At 45.3% G+C, this 21,859-nt stretch overlaps 1 protein-coding gene across 6 annotated transcripts in view; it reads left to right on the top strand.

Annotated features, from left to right (window-relative positions):
• SYBU (syntabulin) overlaps nucleotides 1-13,514 on the top strand; it is a 114,260-nt gene extending 100,746 nt beyond the window's left edge. For 5 of the 6 annotated variants that reach the window (XM_035011774.1, XM_035011776.1, XM_035011772.1 and 2 more), the window contains 4 exons: nucleotides 1,877-1,979; nucleotides 8,137-8,340; nucleotides 9,813-9,962; nucleotides 11,488-13,514. In XM_035011774.1, coding sequence (XP_034867665.1) covers nucleotides 1,877-1,979; nucleotides 8,137-8,340; nucleotides 9,813-9,962; nucleotides 11,488-12,598 — 1,568 coding nt within the window. In that variant the 3' untranslated portion in view covers nucleotides 12,599-13,514. The remainder of the gene's footprint in view (nucleotides 1-1,876; nucleotides 1,980-8,136; nucleotides 8,341-9,812; nucleotides 9,963-11,487) is intronic. The other variant, XM_035011773.1, reaches the window with a different exon arrangement.
• Nucleotides 13,515-21,859: the final 8,345 nt, after the last annotated feature.

The following is a 21,859-nucleotide window of genomic DNA, read 5'->3' as shown; positions in this document are numbered from 1 at the left end:
GGCTGTCAGGACTAGCATATTGCTGGATAGCACTACCAATCTTGAATCCTTGTGATTGTAAAATACTAAAGTTTAGCCAGTGCATTACTCAGAGGCAACTAATTACAATTGGGGAGTTCATTACAACATTAGACAGAGTCTCTGAAATCCAGAAGGAATAGCCACTCTCAGTCCTGATAAACTGCCGCCCTAATTCTTCCGGAATTCTTCTGGGAATTAGGATTCACTGCTGTCATGTGCTAAGGGGTCATTTTTGGTGTCTTTCCCAGAAGAGGCTGAACTTCCAGAGAGGTCCTGGGAGCCGGGGAAGGGATTTTTCTCTCTCTGCCTCGCCATTGTCTTTTCTTCTAGCAAAACTAATAAAACCTGTCAGTGAGAGGATCTGTTCACCAGTGGGCCAGTCTGGCTGCATCTTGTACCAATGGGTCATCTTGGCCGTTAGGGAGATGGGAGTATATAGTGTATCCAGGAACCTCCTTGGTGCCCCTCTTTCTTCCCACTGCTTTCCGGAGGATGCAGCATGGTACGGGGAGAAGTGGCATGGAGACTTGGTCCTGACCAGGATTTGTCCCCCACAAGCCTTGGACATCTATCATCTTGGTTTTGATTTCTTCAGTAGTAGAATAGCGAGATTAATGTCTGCCTTACAGAGTTGTCAAGATTAACAGATACAAAGAATAGGAAATATGTCCTAGAGGGCCTGGTGCCTAGTAGGCACTCAATAAATAGTTATTATGGTGATGATAATTATTGTTCACTGCTTGTTAGAAACTCAAAGGATTTAGATTGTTCCTATTTTCCTCAACCCAGAAATGTGAGGTGGCTCTGGGTTCTAGACCAGAAAAGTCACAAACTGTTGTAGGAGTTGGGAGAGAAGGTCAAATAAAATCGTATACCTAGATTAGTTTTCCAAAAGCATATGGAATTTTACGTTTTTAAAAAATCCTCTCTTCCTTCTTCCCACTTGTTCTCTTTGGCCTCTTCCACACTCCTTCACTCCCCCAGGCAATCCATGGAATAGTTCTGTTACTACCATTTCAGAACGATGTATTTTTTTGTTAGAAATGAATTTGTATTAATTATTCTGCCACACAGCATGTTTCTAATTACATAACAATCTGTAGTCTGTACTCAAAATGTAATGTGATTTTTGTAAACTAATGAACAACCTCCCTCCCCATCCCTGCAACTAAAATGTCACATATCAGGATAACCCGCAGTTTCCATCTCTGTCGCTGCCTGTTTGGAAATGTTCAGTTCCGGCTCTTCGTGAAGGTTGTGTTCTTACTAGAGAAACCGGCCGCAGTCAGAGCCGCTCACCAGACCGCGCGGGTGCAAGCCCTTACCTGGGGCCCAGGCGCTCTTCCCCCCCGCTTGTCACTGGCTGATTCTCTCCCGTCCCTATCGGGCCAGATTCAAGCACGGCGAGCCGACTGCAGGAGCCCCAGGATAAGCTTTCCCGGAAGACTGGCTTTGGGACGGACAAGCATGCCTTTCCTTCTGCCTGAAGTTTGGGTCGCCGCGCGCCTGTCGCCGAGGGAGGGCCCCGGACACGGACGCACAGGGCGAGGCGCGCGCTTCTGCCCCCACCGAGGCCCGTGTGGATTGTCCGCCGGAGGATCGGTCTTTATGAAATCAGCCTCGCTGTGCTTCTGCGCTGTGTTTATGAAATGATGTCGTCGTTCTCGCCCCTTCTCTTGTTTGCTTTGAGGACAGGGCTGAGAGCCAGGGGGCTCTGGAATCCTGCCACTTGCTGAGCTAGGGTGTGCCCGTGCGGGAGCCGGGAAGGGGGGCCCGGCCAGGCAGGGAAGTGGCCAGCGTGTTGTCACGTTCCTTTCCCTCATGCCTTTCTCCCCCCACCCCCCTTGTTTTTCAGGTAGTGAAGCGGACTTTAGCTCCTCGAGCAGCACGGGCAGCATTTCGGCCCCTGAGGTCCATATGTCTGCGGCGGGAAGCAAGCGGTCCTCTTTTTCACGCAAGTAGGCACCGTTTCCTGCTCTGTAATGAGTCAGAGGCTTTACACAGGTGACTTACCTGTACTCTATGCTTCTGCGGAACCACCTGGATGTCTGTCAGTTCATATTTTGTTATTATTCAGTGAGCAGGTTCTGCTTTTCGTAATGATTTGCAATCGGAACTTTTCACTGTCTTACCAAGGTGCTCACAGCGCTTGGCCAGGGTGTGCCCGCCCGGCCTCTCTCATCCGGTCCTTGGCTGTGTGGCCAGTCATCCCTCTCTCCCTTCCCCTTCCCTCACTCACCTGTGTACTCACCTGGTATCAGGCTAGCAGTCTGCACTTCCTACCTGCCTCCCCTTCATGAATCTATCATCTCTTAGCCGTGAAGCCTCTGACTTCACCATTTCTTTCCTCTAGCTGAGTTTGCCTTTTATCCTCGTGAAAGAGATAGTGAGCCCTGACTCCTCCCAGCATTCACTTGGGGAAGGGGTGAAAAGAGAATAAAGCTCATAGACGGGTGGCCACGGCCATAGGAGGCATTAGAGCAGAATAGCTACGGATGCGGATGCCAGAGCCCGGCTGCCTGGGTGTGAATGCCAGCTCTATCATCGACAGGCTGTGTGGCCCTGAGCAAGTTGCTTAACTTCTCTGTGCCTCAGTTTCCTCATTTCTAAAATAGGGCTATAGTCATACCCACTTCAGAGAGTTTATTGTTAGGATTAAATTAGCTAATACGCATAAAGTGTGGGTCAGTGCTTGGAGCTTAGCAAGCATCAACAGATGTTCACCATGGATTTGGGTTGGGAGAAGAGAGGGACTGTGGGAAATCATAAGCTGTCATTCACATTTGATGGGAAAGGTGGTAAGCCCAGGATTCTCTCCTGCTATCCGTGACTTTATTCATTCAACAGGTATTTATTGAGCATCTACTATGAGGTTCTGGAGATATGGCAGTAAACAAAACTTCGTGGAAATTATATTCATTCTAGCAGGAAAAGAAAGACAATAAATACATAATATAATTACTTTCAAAAGCACAGAGAGAAAGGATATTGAGAGTAATGGGATGTACGGTATGTTTTGGATGGGGTGGTTCCAGGAGACGTGTGTGATACAGTGAGCTCTGAGCCAGGGACCCGAACAATTCAAAGGAGTGAGAAGCAAGACCTCTGAGGATGATTTGTCTTTAGATTTTGGGCAAATCACTTGACTTTCCTGGGCCACAGTGTCCAAGTTTGTAAAAAGAGGGTTGGACCACATAATTTTTAAGGTCCCTTCATGGAGAAAAACTGATGAGTTTCTAAAAACTTGGATTCCCAGGATTCAACAAGCAAATATTTTCCATGTCTCTTCAGTAAGCAGAACATTCAGCTGATGTTTATAAAGGGACCTCTGAGACACCCTAGTGCACAGTTTTATTGTTAAAAATAAAGCTGAAGCCAGACAAACCTGTGACAAAAGAGTGAAGTCCACAATGAAAAAGCACAGTTTTTCTATCCCCAAACACAATCTACTTTGGATATAAAGTACCTCTGGGATCACAGAATATGAATATAAACATTTTCTGTGTAAATCAGTTGTGGCTTGCTCTGAGAATAAACCATTTTTCTAACCCATTCAAGAAAATTGGCACATACCTATAGTACAAGTACCAAAGAACAGAGAGCAAGAGAAAAAAGAAATGGCCTGTCAAAGAAGCCAATTTTATTAAGCATCTCAAAAGGATTTGTGTTTGTGGTTAAATTCCAAGGTAATGTCAACAATACTGAGTGACTTAGAGAAAATCATCTAGTCTGGAATCCGTGGTTTCTCCAAGTGACTAAAAATTGATGTTAAACATAAAATAGCTAAATAGAATTATGTGCAAATCAGATACATGCATAATAGATGGAAAATTGGAATTGGCAGTGTTCTATCCATTATCCTCACTTTTTTTTTTTTAATCTGGCCCAGGCACAGAGCACAGTCAGTAGATTTCTGTGATGGGATATCTCGGGCGTTTCACATAATTTTTGTTCTACAGGATGATGCATTGAGGGCGACTCCTCGAGATGGGTCGGGTATCCTTGCCAAACTGTATAATAGCTTCTGATCCTTTTAAATGGCTTGCTCCTCCTATAATAAATGAATTTTCTCTGTGGAGAATTAGCTCCTGGGAGGAAGGCGAGCAGGAACATTTGGTGAAGGGGTGGGAAAAATAAATGACAGGTGGAGTTGGTGAGAATATTTTTGATTGGATTTTAAAAACAAAACTTAAAGATTTGCAAATGATCTCTTCTTACAGAAGACCAACTCTGCTGACATTTCTGAGGAATTCTCTCTCTCTTTTTTAAAGATTTATTTATTTATTTTAGAGAGAGAGAGAGAGGGGGGAGGGACAGAGGAAGGAGAGTCTTAAGCAGACTCCAGACTGAGCTGAGGGCTCAATCCCAATACCCTGAGTTCATGACCTGAGCCAAAACCAAGAGCTGGACACTTAACCGAATGCGCCATCCAGGCACCCCTGAGGAATTCTCTTTCTTAAACTAAAATCCTAATCTGACCAAGGGCAGATAGAAGTGAGAAGGAAAAAAAAAATTTGGAATGTGGAGTCAGACATGGGCTTGAGTTTATCCTCCATTACTTATTATGTACATGAGCCAGAGCCCCGAGCCTTACTGTTCTGGAAAATGGGGGTTATAATGTCATCCACCTCACTGAGTTAAATGAGCTAATGTATGAGTGCTTAACATGGTGCCCAGAATTTTGTAAAAGGGTCATAAATGAATATTTTCATTAGTACTGATAAAAATAATACCGATGGACATAATAATGAAGATGATGACGGTGGTGATGATGATCATCTTAGTTTGCTCAGGCTGCCATCACAAAATATCACAGGCTGGGGGGCTCACACAGCAGGAATTCACCTTCTCACAATTCTGGAGGCTAGAAGTCCAAGATCCAGGTGTCAGCAGGATTGGCTTCTTTGGAAGCCTCTCTCCTTGGCTTAGTGATGGCCATCTTATCTCTGCTTCTACAACAGAACCTTTCTCTGGGCCTCTGTCCACGTTTCCTCTTCTTGTAAGGACACTAGTCAAATTGGAATAGGATTTAATTGGATTTAATTACCTTTCTTAAAAGCCATGTTTCCAAATACAGTCACATTCTTAGGGACTGGGGGTTGGGACTTCCACATTATGAATTGGGGGGGGGGCACGATTGAGCCCATAACAGTAATCATGGTGATGACAATGATAGTAATGTTGCCTTGAAGTAAAGGACAACGTCGGGGGCGGGGGAGGGGGGCGGATAGAAATTCACCTGGACCCCTTGTAAGGTTCCCTTCTCTTTCTCTTCATTTCCATTTACTGTGTTCAAGTGTGCAGGAAGGGACAGGGTCAGCAGAATTCTGTCTCTTCTTTGTGGACTGCATTCTTCTTGTCCACCAGACCAAGGGGTTTAGGGTGGGCTGAGGAAGGTAGCATGGGGTTTGCCTGGCCATGGCCACGGCAAACATGGAACCCTGGCCTCTTCTTGAAAATGTTTTGCAATGACTTTTTACCCCTATGTGCTAGCATTCGAACTGAACTCAATGTAAGGAACAGGACTGATACTTTTAAGCATGTAGTTTCTTTTTTAAAAGTCAGTTATTATGGTCTAACCACTCATTTCCTGAAATATATTTGAAGATTTGACTGTACTTTAGTAATGTTTAATACTTGAAGAGATTTTGCTTTATTCAGTATAGCAGATGAGTTCTTCAAAATACCCATCTAATTTCATTTGTATCTTAGTGACTGCACTGCAGTAAAAGTCAGTGGTGAATTCTTCAGGTAATAACCACATCCATAGCCAGCACCTAACATACCTGTTTACAAGCCCCGAATAATATCTCCTATTTGTGTAAAGTAGGAAGGAGACATTTCTGTAGAATTAAAACCTCTGTATTTAGATCTTCGTTCGGCTGTGTGTTCTTGGACCAGATTTTTCCCTGAACCTCAGTTACGTCACATAACTGACTAGTCCACGTAATGTAAATGAGAGGTAATAATTGTACCAGCTTTATAGCATGATGGTCAAAATGAAGTATGTGCCCCTAAAGCATCTGGAACAGGGCTGGGGTCTCAGAAGGTCGTTGGTGAAGGTCGACTCAGAAGAGAATTGCCCAGGTCAAACTCAGGGCTAGCTCTTTACTCTCCGTCCTGACTTGTGGTGGTTAACCCTGCATACGTCTCACTGTCACATTCAGAAATAGGGAGGCCGGCTGGAGTAGGCTCAGAAGTGAAGTGTGGAGAAGCAGATCGAAGCCAGAGCCCGTGTTCTTTTCTGCTGCTCAGCCCAGCACCACTGGCTGCTGGAGTTGGTCTGTCACAAAGCCATCAGCCCATCTGTTCCATATAAAGTGTCCCCTTCTCACAAAAAGGAGGCAGAGTCTATCTGGGTGACTTCAAAAGGAAAGAACTTTTTAACTTTAGAATTTGGTGATGTTTCATTTATATGTGATTTCCTGGGTTGACAGCTAGTTGAAATTGCATTTGGTTTTAAGTGAGTGTGGTTTCGGAGCCAAGTACATCTATACCACACGCACGCTCACATTTGCATGCGTTTCTCCTTGAGATTGTCTGTCGGATGCAGCTGTCATCGAAATTGCGAAGAGGGGATGGTCAAAAAGCAGTGTTTCTGTATGACACGTATCTTGTTCTCTTTTATTTTCTTGTAATGTCATCAAGAAATATTCCTGACACCGAACTTTTATCCTATTTAAGTAATTTCAACATTCTCAGGTGGCTTCCTTACATAGTGGGTGTCAAATCTCGGGACCTAGATGGATAGGGAAGCCCAAACCAGTTGATCCTGTAATAATATCCTACAGCTGAATTGCCTTTCACATCTTATCAGATGCACTCACATGCATTCTTTGATTCATATCAACTCTGTGAGGAAGACAAGAAAGGTTATTACGGGTCCCTGTGTATTAAGTAGCTTACTTGCCTAAGTTCCTAGTAAGTGGTGGTGCCAGGGCTCAGACCCAGTTTATCCATTTAGTCATCGTTTCGGGAGCTCCCAGCATGTGCCAGGAAGCAGTGGGGACAGAACAGACTGTGCTCCTGCCCTGGAAATGCCCTCATCTGGCAGGAAGGACACACAGTGTGGGGTTGTGATGCCACGAGATAAATTCCAGAATGGACTTTTGCAGAGAGTACTAGGGACCACCGAGGAGCCACATGCACACAAGCCTAGAGAAGGAAGAAGCCAGAGAAGGCTGCTTGGAGTAGGCTCCCATTGGTCTCGAAGTTGGAAATATCCCAAGGCTTAGGGTGGGGAGCAGGAGGATGTTCTAGGCAGAGAAAATTATAAGTTCAAAAACATAAAGGTGCTGGAGAGCGTGAGTCATCAGGAAACTGTAAGTTGTTTGGAATTCTGGAATACAGAGGGAGGAGTGGTAAAGGATGGGTTGGATTGGGAGGTGGGATTGGACCTCATGAGGCACTGGGGAGCCATTGAATGGCTTTGAAGACAGTGATATCCGGTTTCATTTTAGAAAGGCCACTCCAGCCAGAAAATCAGCCTCCTTGCTGAGGGGGCAAGATGACAGGCCAGGGAGCCAGGAGAGGGCTGTTACAACATTTCAGCAGTTAAATGATTAAGGTTGTGTTCAGTCATTGGAGCATGGAAAGAAAAGGAAAGAAAAGAGGTGGTTAAAACTATAGGCTTGAGACATTTGTTATGTTCATCTGTCCTCTTTTCTCTTCCTCCTTTGTGGGCAACAACCCCTTTTTCCTCATACTCCAAATGAACCATCCTAGTTTTCTGACCCCAACATGAACCGAACCCAAACATGTTTAAGCTGAAACAAGTGTACTGGAACAGCCTTCAAAGGGAACCTCAACCAAATCAATGTGGGTTGAGCTCTTAACAAGCATTGAGATTAATCCAAAACCAGCTTTATGGTCAGAAACCATGTGCACGAACGGCAGAGGGTGAGGCTGCCTGTGCTCATGGCAGAGGAAAGAAATCTCAGGCAGGTGGGAAGATGGCTGCTGGTAAGGACAGTTTGCACTAAGTAATTATGTTGCCCTTTCAACTCTGTACATTGGCTTTCCTTAGTTGTAACTAGCCTTACGCCGGAGCCAAGTATTAGCATTTGAGCCCTGGTCGCCCCAAGCATGTGAACATTTTACATGCTTTTCTCCCAGCCGAGGTCCCCATGGGCGGAGTAATGGAGCTTCGTCATACAAGTCTGGCAACAGCCCACCCTCCCCACGGGAGAAGGACTTTCTGTCCATGCTGTGCAGGAATCAGCTGAGTCCCGTTAACATCCATCCCAGTTACGCGCCTTCCTCCCCAAGTAGTAGCAACTCCGGCTCCTACAAAGGAAGCGACGGCAGCCCAGTCATGAGGTGAGTGCCGCTCATCTCCAGCTCCCAGTTCAGAGTTTGCCCTCCTCGGTAAGTTTTCTTTCAAACACTTAAAAAAAAAAAAAAAAAAAAAAGGTATGCAACTCTCGAGCGCCTGCCTTACTCTGTAGTAAGTCACTTCTCTTTCCTTTCCTGCACTCAGCGAATCCTTCAAGGGCAGCTGCAGAAAGAACACAAAGCAGTTTCTGCTAAGGCTCGGCAGTCCGAGGAGTGACTGGCCAGGGAGGAAAAGTGGCACAGGGCAGTAGGAGGGACCTACACCTTTCCCTCAGAACAGGAAAGACTCACTCTCATGTTCACCGTTCATTCAAACATCAGATATGTGTTGAGTACCACGTTGTGCCAGGCACCGTGTAGAGCACTGGGAATGGGACAGTGAACGGCAGAGAGGGTCCCTGTGCTTACTGCCCGGAGGATACCAAAGACATTGCTCGTCTAATGACAAAAACACATTTCAGGTTATTCTGCGAGTACCTGTTGCTGTATGTATATTTAAGAGGTCAGGAGGGGATCCAGCTCAGTCTGGAGGGATCAGAGGAGGCCTCTGTGAGGAAATGACATTGAAACAAAATCTGAAGGTCAAGCAAGGAATTATTGGTCCCGGGGCGGTGGGGGGCGGGGAAGGGCGGGAGGTTCTGGAAAAAAGGACCTATGCAACCAAGGGGGCCCAATAGGAGCACTAGAAGGTTGGGAGCTGGACACAGGCCATCTTGGATGGAGCGCAGGCTCATGGGGGAGCAGGGCGAGTGTAGCGGCCTGGGCTGGCTCCAGAGTCAGGGAGGAAGCTGCCAGCCCTCCTTCCTCAGTCTTCCTCCTCCTGGGTGGCCATTCTCGTTTGTCAGCCCTCGTACAGCAGGGATGCCCAGCACTTGGCCAGGCCTGAGCGGGGCTGACATTCCAGCTCAGGACGTTTTCTCGAACCCAGGGCACTCTGGTGACGGTGGAGTAGCCTTTTCGCTTTGGAAGAAGGAAACTTTCCTCCAGATGGGCCCCCTCACAGCGGGGATTGATCTCGGAACCTTTTGAATCCAGCTCCTAACAATCAGAATGTTAGGCAGTGGCACATTGTGTGGGAAGTCAGGACGTCTCGCTGCTGGCCTTCCCTTGCGCCCGCCCGGCTCATTGTCCTCTGATCTAACAGTGTTGTACTCTGAACCCACAGGCAGGCCCATGCACAATTGTGCATTATTTTGTATGAGGTCATTCCTAAGCCATAGAAAATTCTCCCTCTCCACTGTCTCCACCCTCTCCACAAACACCCTCCCCACAGTCTCCCAAGTAATGCGCAGTCCTGAGATGGCAGGTAGAGTCCAGTCGCCCTTCCCAAGGGAAGCACGCGTTCTCGAGCTGTAAGACCCCAGCGCGCGGCCGCCATCCCTTCTCAAGCTGTTAGCTTCGCCTTAACTTTTTTTTTTTACAGAAGACGTAACATTTCATTGCTTGGATTATTTCAGGCGCTCTGGAAGGTACATGTCCTGTGGTGAAAATCATGGTGTCAAGCCCCCAAATCCAGAGCAATATTTGACTCCTCTGCAGCAGAAAGAGGTCACAGTGAGGCACCTGAAGACCAAGCTGAAGGAATCTGAGCGCCGACTTTATGAAAGGTGAACCTGCACTCCTTTCACCCTGATTTAGGGCGGTTTCTTTTTCCATAAAGTGAAATACAAGTCCACACTCTAGAGAAATAGAAAAGAAGAAAAATGATTTCCTTGAATTTTTGCCAAATTCCCTAAACCGGTCTTTCAAAAGAGCCCTTTCGTATTCCTGCATGATTTGGTGTTTCAGGAGTTCAGGGGACCCTCTCAGGTTAGAGCGGGCCGCCTACTTTTTCTGGGTGTGTATGGCTTTGACATGAAGTGTTGGGTGTGTGCGTGGCTATTTTTAAATGGCAGGAACACTCACAGGAACAATCCCATACTTCCAGCAGAAAGGGTCACACACGGGGGCCCTATTAAGCCCTGTTTATCTCTCTGAGAGCGTGGATGGCCGTGTGTATTGTGTGATTCCTGCAAGCTATTTCTGTGCTGAAGGAAGAGGTTCATTATTCTTGGCTAAGTGTTAAAGTAAAAAAACAAAAACCAAAAAACAGCCCATGCTTGTGAGATCTTATCTAGGAGAGAAAAGACCTTTGACATCTTGGGGCAGGCCAGATTTTCTGCTTAATGATTTTCCCCTGGAACATTCTGGGATAGCGGACAGAGCTCTGACCAGGGTAGCTGTGAACTCGGGGTGAGGATAGCATGAGTCAGACCTTACTTTCTGGAAGTCTTTGTTTATGATTTGAGAATCTACGGGAGGGTTTGAGCACTCATGGCAGGGAAGCATGGGAAGGCACTGAACTGGAGAACACTCAGATCTAAACTAAGAGAAGCAAAACTGACACCATCCCTTCATATATATCAGGATCCTCACTGCCTGGTCTTCATATCCACTGAGAATGTGAGGACTTGTATTTACATCGACTATGAAGAAATGGTATGTCAGGAAGAACTTTTCGACAAAGATCTTGAGATAGGGTCCCGTGAAGGATCTAAAACAGTGGGATGGATTTTCTTCAGTGTAGGATGGATCCCACATCCTCTTACCTTGAGAAGAGACAGAATAATCAACTTTTCACACAGTCTTTGCAACATGCAGCATTTTCTAATTTAAAAAAAATTCAGATTATTACATGATGCAGGCCATAACTTAACCCGTCTGCCTTCTGTCTGTGATGGGTAATTAAAAGTGAAAGGAACTTTCCTTCCACAAAGCGTAGACATAGGAAAGGGTAGGCTATGGATGTACAAGCAGGCAAAGAAGCTCTAATGCGATGTCGTAACAAAATTTCAAATATTAAGTACTGAACAGAGGATAATGCCTATACTTAGCGTGCTGCCTGGCAGATAGTGAGCACTCAGGAAGAAAACAAACAGTCGCATTTTTGATTCTGAGTCTAGTTATTATCATTTTTGCTATTTTACAACTAAGGGGGGCAGTTCCTGGCTAATACGTGTGAGGGGCAACTCCGAAGTGATTTAGCCTCCGCGTTTCAAGGGGAGGAGCACGGGCTCTGGGCCGCGCGGCCGAAGGGCCGTCTGCACGGTCGAAGGAGCCGTGCCCTTAGCCGCGCGTGTCTTCTCGCCGCAGGGAAAGCGAGATCGCGGAGCTCAAGTCCCAGCTGGCCCGCATGAGGGAGGACTGGATTGAGGAAGAGTGCCACCGCGTGGAAGCGCAGCTGGCCCTGAAGGAAGCCAGGAAAGAGATCAAACAGCTCCGACAGGTCATCGAAACGATGCGGAGCAGCTTGGCTGATAAAGATAAAGGCATTCAGAAGTATTTTGTGGACATCAACATCCAAAACAAGAAGTTGGAGTCCCTGCTGCAGAGCATGGAGATGGCGCACAGCGGCGCTCTGAGGGATGAACTGTGCCTGGACTTCCCGTGCGATTCCCCGGAGAAAAGCTTACCCCCCAGCGCCCCTTTTGGCAAGATGGCGGATGGGCTGTCTCTGGAGGCGCAGGGCATGGAGGAGGGGGCTGGCAGCGAGCTGCTGGTGGGAGATGGTATGGCCGACGGCACGGATCTGTTTGATGGCATGGTGACGGCCGCCGCCGCCGCCGCCGAGGCCCCCGACCCGGAGCTTCTTCGATCAGCCCCCGGGGCCCAGGCCCTCGGGCTCCTCCCCCTGGCCGGGGCCCAGGAAGCGGCCCGAGCGCTGGTGGAGCGGGCCGTGCAGACCGACGTGGTGCCCTACAGCCCTGCGGTCTCGGAGCTCATTCGGCATGTGCTCAAGCTCCAGGACCCCTGTCCCTCGGGCTCAGCCTCCCCTGATGAGCCCGGGGCTGACTCGACACAAAGCTTCCCCGAGTGCATCTCTGCATTCCCGGTTGATCTAACGCCAAGAAATCCCAACTCCGCCATCCTTTTGTCTCCCGGGGAGACCCCGTCCGCCGCGGGGGGTCCGGAAGCCCCTGCAAACCGCCTCATGAGAGAGCTGGATTTTGCAGGCTCCACGGAGGAGAGACTGGACGGCGTCCGCCCGCCGCCCCGGGGGGCCGTCGGGAGGCAGTACTGGAGCAGCAGCTTCCTGGTGGATCTCCTGGCCGTGGCTGCCCCGGTGGTGCCCACGGTTCTGTGGGCATTCAGTACTCAGAGAGGGGCGACCGATCCCGTCTACAACATCGGCGCGCTGCTGCGGGGCTGCTGTGTGGTCGCCCTGCATTCGCTCCGCCGCAGCGCCTCCCGCGGCAAAACCTGAAGACAAGTTGTCCCGTGGGGCGTGCTGCCCGGCGGGGAGACAGCGGGTCGACCTGGGGCGGTCTCTAGTCTGTCGTTTTGCTCCTCGGTATTTGATTTGCACTATATTTAGTTGACACCTGTTCACTGTTTAAAACTGGAGGTATCTTCAAAGGCATGGAGACGTGGTTCAAGTTAAATGTCCCACCAGTGGTAGAGAAAGCATGCTCCTGACCCTGCCGTGTCGTCCGAGGTACCCGTGCTTATCCTAGTGGTTCAGGAAGAGAAAATGCAGAGTTTGCACTTTCAGGACAGCTTCTGTAAGGCTGGCATGTTAGCTCCTTGCTTTGCTTTGTGCCCTTTTAAAACGTGTAATTGTTACAGCATTCCAGTGGTCTTGTGCACAGCAGGGGACTGTAACCAAAAATAAAACTGTATTCGTGTAATTGGTTTGAAGAAGTCTTGAATAGCTCCTTAGTGTCTTACTTGGGGTTGATAAGGTTTGAGTGTTCGCAGTTTTTTACTAAATGTAGCTCCAGAGTCGGAAAATGGCTTGTTTGTTCCTAAACCTGTTAATTGATGAAACTGTATGTAAGTTTACTATGTATTAACTTATTTTTTGCTTATTATATAGCGTTCTATTGGAAATTGTAACCACAACACACTTCAGCATGATGAAAATAAAGATTAGTGTTTCCATTTAAATAAATGTTTTATCCTCCTATAAAATAATTATCTGTTTAGTTTTACTCCTGTATATGGTAAGAAAGACTAAATGGATAGATCCTTTCTTCTTTGTCAATAGGGGTCTATAAAAATGGAATTAACTTAAGAAATGAGAAGGGGAAAATTATTAAAGAAACGGGAGGGTTTCCTACTGTCTTTAAAAAAGCATTGCTTCTGAATAAAAGTAGCTTTGATTGTTTGCTCTGAAATTACCCATACACTTGTTTGTTCATATGTTTATGCGCTAAGGATGTGTTGAGTATTTGCAAAAAAAGTTGGGTTGCATATTAAGGTTACAGAGAGGGAGAACATGCTAATACCGTGTGCTTCGTCCCCTTGGAATAATAGGGTGAGGGTGGGTGGCTGGGAAGGACGAGATAATATTTGATGTATATTACCTTATTTATTCCTCACATCAAATTTGTGAGGTGGGTATTATTCTATTTTACAGATAAGGGAGCTAAACCCCAAAGAGGTAAACCACTCACAATTCCATGGTTTACCTTAGAAGCCAGGATTTCAAGTGTCTGCAAAGCAAATGTTTTTTCCACTGTAAAGGGAAAAAGAGACGAGACTATCCTAAGTTTGCACCCAGAAACTCTCCTTCTCTAGCACTTACCACTTTTAAACATACTGTATTTTTACTTGATTTACTTGTCTTGATTATTGCCCATCTCTCCCACTAAAGTATTAGGTTTCTGAGGGTAGGATCTGTGTCCTGTTTTGTTCACAGATGTATATCAAGAACTTAGAACAGTATGTGGCACATAGTAGGGGTTCTAAAAATAGCCTTTGAATGAATTAATTCATCCAACAAATACTTACTGGGTGCTAGGCACTTTACCAGATCAGCCATCAATACTAAAGGAGGGAGACAAGGCTTCTGCCCTCAGGGAGCTTAGGTTCTGTCTGTAAAAGCCCCAGAACATGCCTACAAATGAAGAAGATCATTTTAGATGAAGGTAAGTACTTCCAAGCAAATAAAGTGTTTTGAACAAGAGTGACAGGGGTAAAGGTAAGGAACAAATCTCTGAAGAATAAATAACACTAGTACTAATGGATTAAAAAGAGCCAGGTATGTGAAGATACCGGGGTAAAATGTTGCAAAAAGAACAGATGCAAAGGCCCTGAGTCAGAAAAGGATGGGACATGTGACCAGGGCAACAAGGAGGCCAGGGTGGCTAGAGCGGAGTAAGAAGTGTGGGAGGCGGGCTACTGGAGAAGCCCACAAGAGGCTAGTCCATATGGGGCCATGTAAACCACGGTAGGGTTGGTCTGAATTGATCCCTAGTGCAATGAGAAATGTGAATGGACTTTAAACAGGACAATGATACGATCTGCTTTTTTTTTTTTTTTTTTTAATTATGGCTGCCGTGTGTAGGATGTATCGTAAGCAGGAAGGAGTGGGTGCAGGGAGACCACTGTAATAGTCTGGATGAGTGATTATGACAACATGGACGTGGAGGTGGACCTAGAGATTAAAGTTGAATAAAGATACAACTTGAAGACCAAACTGAGGTGATTTGTGGAGAGATTGGATGTGGGGAGGTGATGCGGTAGAGTTAAAGGAAGAGAGAAATTAAGGATGACTCTCAGGTTTTTACTTGAGCACCTGGGTCAATGGTGGTGCCATTTACTGAGAATGGAAAGGGAAACACGTTTAGGAGAATAATTTTGAGATGTCAAGTGAATATCTATGTGGAAATGTCGAGTAATTGCATATATGAATGTGAAAACCACAGGCATTGTCAGAGCTAGAGTCATAAAATTGAGGTTCTTCAGCGTTTATATACTATTTAAAACCACGAATTGGATGAAATCATCCAGAGAGTAGAAAGAAGAGAAGAAAGCCAAAGACGGACCTAGGGCACATCCACATTCAGATAGAGATAGAGGATAGAGAACCAACAAAACAAGCTGGGAAGAGTCAGTCCAAAGGTAGGAGAAGAACCAGGAGAAGGTGGTATTGTGAAAACCAAGAGAGGGCAGTGATTTAAGAGTGGAGTGGTCAACTGTGTGGAAATCCAAGAAGCTGAGTAACACAAGAACAGATACATGCCCACTGGCTTTGACGAAGTCTTAGCGACTGTCAAGATCCTTCCTTTGGAGAAGTGGAGATGGAAGCCAGTTGAAGTGGGTTAGAGAGTGAATGGAGGAGGAAAAGTAGAAATCAATGTGTACTGTTAATTTTTGTTTAAGTTTTACTGAAAGGGAGCAGGGACGTGGGTGGTAATTATAAGGGAATATGAGTTACAAGTGTTTATTTTTCAATATGGAGAGGGGATAGAACGTGTCTGTGTGCTTTTGTAGTTGAGCAATGGAGAAAAAGAAATTACTAACCCAGGGAAGGAAGGATTCATGGAGGGAGGAAAGCGCTTGGGAAGATGAGAAGGGATGGGACGTCCGTCGGGTACGAGGATATAGGTGTGGAAAGAGGTGGTTTGATAGGGCGTTTCTTCTCCTGGAGTACACAGGTGCCTCAGGACACACATGGCCCCTTAGCACACTGTAGAGCAATTTGGCTGAAATGGAAGGGAAACTCTTTCTGGAGATGAATAATCGGAAATGTCCCAAAATAATGAGCCGCGCTGACTCAGGTCCCTTCCTGTAGTCCAGCCCCAGCCTCGACCAATACCTCAATGCCGTTATCTTCCTTACAGTCCCTCCTTGTGTCTATTTTTGGTCGTTGCAAAATTAAAGCATTTTTACCTTAAGAAAAAATATAAGCTTGTTTTCGGGATCCCCTATTGCTCCAGAAATGAATATAACACACAAACTCGGAGCTGTTCTTCAACAGTTCAAGATGGATGGAAAGATGGGCTCTGGTGAAGAAGAATTCTCCATGAACCACAAATATTTATGTTGATTATCAAATTAGAGGCAGCTGATCACGAACAGTGACTTGCTTTGTCATAATGATCTGTAACCCTCTTTCAGTAAACCAGAAGATGCAAACAAAATGACCTCATCTGAAACATTGGACACTGAGTGTCCTTTCCACACTGAAACAAACGTGTGCAAAGGTGAAGCAGGAGATCCTGGACCTGTTGTTCTGTTTTTCTTTTCCTCACCCTCAGCCTCCCCGCCCTTCCTCCTCCTTCTTCAGGGTTTCAGTATGTATAGTCTGTGGAAAATTACTGCTTTTATTCAGAGCAGCCTCTCACAGATGAGTCCCTTGGAGCAAATAAAAGATGGAACATAGCTTGCCTTTCGGAAGCTCAAGGCGTTGGCTGGTTTTGTGGACAGGATGATCTGATCTCATAGAAGCACTCAAAGTTGCATTCAGTAATTTGTGTGCCTGTGATGTACAAATAGGCAGGAAAATGGAAAAAGAAGAACAATTCCACCCTATTGAATAAATTGCTGTCCCATCAAAGCAAATGTTAAATATTTCCTACAGTTATGTGTGCAAACATTCCAATTTATAAGAAAAGATTTTTTTCCCAAAGGGATATGCTGATCTTTCCAAGTTGAGCTGTTCAGAAAGGGGGGAAAAATGCATTACACTCAGATGCCAAGCATTTCTGACATTTGTGGCAGGAGAAAAAGGAAGTCTGTGATTTACATCTATCATGGGCCCTGCCTAAGTAATGTTTAGGTCTGATATGTTTTTCTCTTGAGGACTTTTCATTTTAAAAGGTTTAGGGGCAGTTTCCAATTTCCATTTTGGCTCAGTGAGCACTTCTACAAACTTCATCTATTCCCCGTCTTACCAGGCAAAGTGTGCACAATGAAGCAGTAACGTAGGAAATTAAAACTAATGGTTTTTAGCAATCAAATCTTGAAAGAATGTCAAACTCCCAGTTGTCCCAAACACACACAATTAGAAAGTCCACATAGAATAAGACAGGTGGATATCAGGTAAGATTTTTAAGCCATTGGAAGACATGCTCTGCTGCGACTACTGATTCTCGGGCAGTCACAATGGCTGTGATGGCTGATGGTTACAACCGTCATTCCAATTTTTAAAATCTCAAAAAGATTGGAATGCTACTCATAAGGGTTTGTATTAAAAGATTGGAATACTTCGGGTGCCTGGGTGGCTCGGTAGGCTAAGCGTCTGCCTTCGGCTCAGGTCATGATCTCAGGGTGCTGGGATCGAGCCCAGCCTTGGGATCCTTGCTCAGCAGGGAGCCTGCTTCTCCCTCTGCCTGCCGCTTCCCCCCTGCTTGTGCTCTCTCACTCTCTGTCTCTGATAAATAAAATCTTAAAAAAAAAAAAAAAAAGATGGGAATACTTCAGTACTGTTAAGTTTTGTAAAAGGTGTATCTCTTTTGAAAGATGTTTTCCACATAAAAATCCCCATACATAAGCCACATAAAAGTGAAGTTTGGGCACGGGGGCACCAGGCCCGGAGCCCTGCCATTTGCCTCCCTCTCGTCCCCTGTAGTGGTCTCAGCATCACCTCTGAGAATAGCTAGGAAACCAGCTCACTAAATATCGGGTGCGTTGAAAACTGCCAGTCACCTGCGGGGTGACTCCCAGTCCCCAGGACTAGTATTCTGGGCAGTGCTAAAGAGCTCGATCCTCTACTGTGCTAAACAGACGAATGCTTCGTGGAGGTGTTTTCTTTTTGTTTTTTTTTTAATATTTTATTTATTTTTTTTAAGATTTTTTATTTGCGAGAGAGAGAATGAGAGACAGAGAGCATGAGAAGGGGGAGGGTCAGAGGGAGAAGCAGACCCCCCGCTGAGCAGGGAGCCCGATGCGAGACTCGATCCCTGGACTCCAGGATCATGACCTGAGCCGAAGGCAGTCGCTTAACCAACTGAGCCACCCAGGCGCCCCGTGGAGGTGTTTTCTAATCTTTCCTCCCACAAGTGTGTTTGCCAGTGATCTGCTGGTTTAACTGTGAGGAGGATCTCGCTCCCGAGCTCGTCTCATCATCATCTGAGGATGCGCAAGGATGCTGGCTGGAGCAGCCCGTCTGGCTCCTTGTGCATGTGCTGAAGGGCAGGCATCCTCCCCCGCTGCTCCTCGCTGCCCTAGAGTTCCTCCCCATGGTGATCTTATCTGACCTGCCGTCAGGGACAGTTTCACTCTCATTCCCTGAAGATGTTTGATCAAAGTGATTCTGGGTAACTTTGAAAACTTTGAAAAATTTTGCCAGACTGGAGTTGTAATGAACTGGAGTATGAAAACCATTAACAGCGGCAATGTTTCTCCAATCTGATGGTGCGGTAAGGCCCTCCCTCCCCTTCCTGGCAATCCGATAGCTCACGGTGTTTGCAGTGGTCTGCCAGCCTTACTTTCTACAGTAAACAATAGGTGCTGGCATTTTAAACTGACCTTTCATTCTTCTGAACCAGCACATTATTTCTGGCTCGTTGGTTATATAGAGAAAACGAATGACGAAAGCAGTCTTAATAATTTTCCCATCTCCCACTGAAAGCAGTCCATGGAAAAGTCTTAAAAATGATGACCCATGTAATTATCTTACTCCACGAGGGTTCCTTCTAATCAAGACAGATTGGCAGTTATGAGGTTCAGATGTGCTGTGAAGCTTCAAAAAGAAATAAAAAGCACCTATATTCTTATGTACTTTAAACTTAAATGAAGTGAAATATATCTGTAGCCTTACATATATCTTCATTTACCACTAAAAAGTCAAAAAACTTTTTAAAAATTTATTTCTTAAGCCAATATATCTAATGATGCCATTTTTCTCCATAAAGTAGGTAAGCACTGGTTTTATTTAGGAATAATCGACAGGTTTGGAAACTGCCTTGATGTATAAATTAAGAATTGACTATTTTAACAAATGAAACTGATTTGGGGCAGAAGAAGTTAATATCTTATTAATGAGCCAAAATTGATATAACAGTAAGAAACCATAATGATTTACCTCAATATACCACCAACTTAGAGTATGTCTTTTGAATTTCCTAGGCCTGGAAATGATTTTTTCTGTGTCATTTATACTCTCAATCAGATTCTAAAGACACACATTCAGAAGATAACCGGACAAGGTCAGGGACACAGGTTGTGCAGGAGGGTCTCTGGGTACAGCCGTGGTCTGCACATGCACAAAACCTGTGACCTTGGCCTCATTGGAACAATGATCCAATCAAGTGAGCTAATTGGCCTGTTTTTGCAACTGTGTGAATATAAACCACATTTCATTTCGCCTTGATTATATCTGACCCAAGTAAACTGGGAATACAGTCATAATGGCATTGACATTCAACTATGGTTGTTATTTATATAACAATAAAAAAGCAAACTAATTTCCTTATTTGTTAAATAAGTTCTTAGGAAACACAAATAGGTGTTACCTACTATAATTTGTAACATTTTCACTGAGCTAAGAACTAGATAGGAAATTCTAATGGTGAACTTTCGGCAGGGGGCAGTTTCTAGCGAAGAGGGCTTTGAAATCATAGTCCACGTTGAATGCTGATTAACCACTAAGGTAACCTGCCCTCAAAGCTTGCTGTTTTCCTGTTAATCAAGCACACAACTGCCTTTCTAAGCCTTGGTTTCTTCGTATGTGCAATGGGGTAAGGTCTACCTCACTGGATTGGTTAGAGTCATTGATACAGACTCTCAGATACCGCTGAACACATAATGCTTTCCCTCTCTTAATGGAATTTGCAGTTCACCGTAAAGGTGTGTAAAGATTCATATGGCAAGATCAGCCAACCTCTCCCATTGTTCACAGGGAGGGGGCTGCCAAGAGTGCACAGCAAAGTGTGGAATCCTAACAACTGCCATGTGCTGTTTACATATGTGCCACAGGCACTATGATGAACACTTAAGAGTTTCAGTCGATCCTTAAAACCGTCATCTTCATTTAAATGATTCGCAAACTCAGGCAATTTAATACTGCCCCATTTCTACAGCTCTGAGAACTCTGAGCTCTCAGAATTGATGCAGTCAGATCAATATATAGGCAAAGCACCTGTATTAATATCCGTGGAAGTTCCCAGAAGGGAAGGCTGCAGTTACCCTGGTTGGCCACACACTTCTAGCCTAAGTTTCTCCGCAAAAGCTCCTGCTTGGTGAATTAGCGGGTGTTAGTAGCAGGTATTCAGGGTAGAAGTCCGGGGGGGTGGGGGGGAGCGTGGAGGAGGTGCTAGGTATGTGCGCAAGAGGGTGTTCCTAGAGTAGTGTCTGTTTCCAGCTCTGGAAGATCAAGGCTTTTGGTGAAAAGAAGCTATGACTCTCAAAGCTTACCCTGGTTCCTTACTGGGCATGCCCAACGGCCACGACTAAGTGGCACGGAAAATAAAGTTGGGAAGCAAAGTAAAAGAACAGTTCAATACAAAAGGAGCCACAAGCTAATCCTATTAACCTTGGAACCCTGTTGGTTATATTAGAGTAAATTATATTAAGATAAAAAGAGCTCCCTTTTGATATCAGGAATTTTAAAAATCTATTTAAACAGTAAACACAAGTTTATTAAGTTATTCACTACTAAAGGAAGCTCTTCATGAAACCACCATCCTCCTCATCCCTCCAATTCATCTGAGGAGAAACTTCTTCCCAGAAACAATCTGTAAGCCCGAGTGCACCCCTACTGCCCAAAGTGGCTTCAGCCAAAACTACTCACCACAGTAACTGTTGTTTGCTTACACACCTTATGAAAGATTTCTTTAGAACAAGGGGCTAAAGGCTGTGAAAATCGTTGCAGTAGGTTAGTTTAAAGCTGAACTACGTAGGATTAAACAAGACGTGTGTTAGCTATATCTGGCCCAGTAATTACATCATTAGTGACAAAACAGGCTTTTTGGAACACTGGCCATGGTTAGATTTGCACTACACCAGTAGAGTCTAGAGTGCTGTTGGAAGCTCCATCCAGACGCCAGTTTCTGCAGCTATCACCATCTTCCCAACCACCAATCTTCATCTGAAAGAATAGCTGCCATCCTGGCCGGAGGCGAGTACATGTCAAAACAGGAATTTAAATGCTGAATTTTAAATTCTAATTTCTAAAATGTTGACTCAATTAAATATGCTACTAAAAAGGAGCCAGAGTTGGGGTGCCTGGGTGGCTCAGTCGTTAAGCGTCTGCCTTCGGCTCAGGTCATGATCCCAGGGGCCTGGGATTGAGTCCCACATCAGGCTCCCTGCATTGGGCTTCCTGCTCCACGGGAAGCCTGCTTCTCCCTCTCTCACTCCCCTTGCTTGTGTTCCCTCTCTCGCTGTCTCTCTGTCAAATAAATAAATAAAATCTTAAAAAAATAAAAATAAAAAGGAGCCAAAGTCAACTAGAAGATATCCTCAGCTACAGCTTAATAAGAGTGGAAACCATACATATATAGAGATACACAAAATACAAAGGTTCACATCCTGCACATCACTTGGTATCTCAATACACGAAATGCACAATTCAGATAATGGGTAGCATTTCACTAATTCTATCTATGCCTACCCATATTTCTTCTTTACTTTTACTAATAGGCTTCTAAGACTGGTAATTCTTAATTAAAACAAAAACAAACTATAAATTTCAAAGCTAAAAGTCAGTTTGTTACCACGAAGTGTTTATCAAATGTATTTAACTCACTTCACAACTTCTTTTGGGACCATATTACACCCAACTTAACACAGGAAT

The sequence above is a fragment of the Mirounga leonina genome, unplaced genomic scaffold (genome assembly GCF_011800145.1).
Source record: "Mirounga leonina isolate KUSES-001 unplaced genomic scaffold, KU_Mleo_1.0 Mir_165, whole genome shotgun sequence".
Taxonomy (NCBI): domain Eukaryota; kingdom Metazoa; phylum Chordata; class Mammalia; order Carnivora; family Phocidae; genus Mirounga; species Mirounga leonina.
The sequence above is the reverse complement of the archived record's forward strand: the minus strand, read 5'-3'. Positions and strand labels throughout refer to the sequence as shown.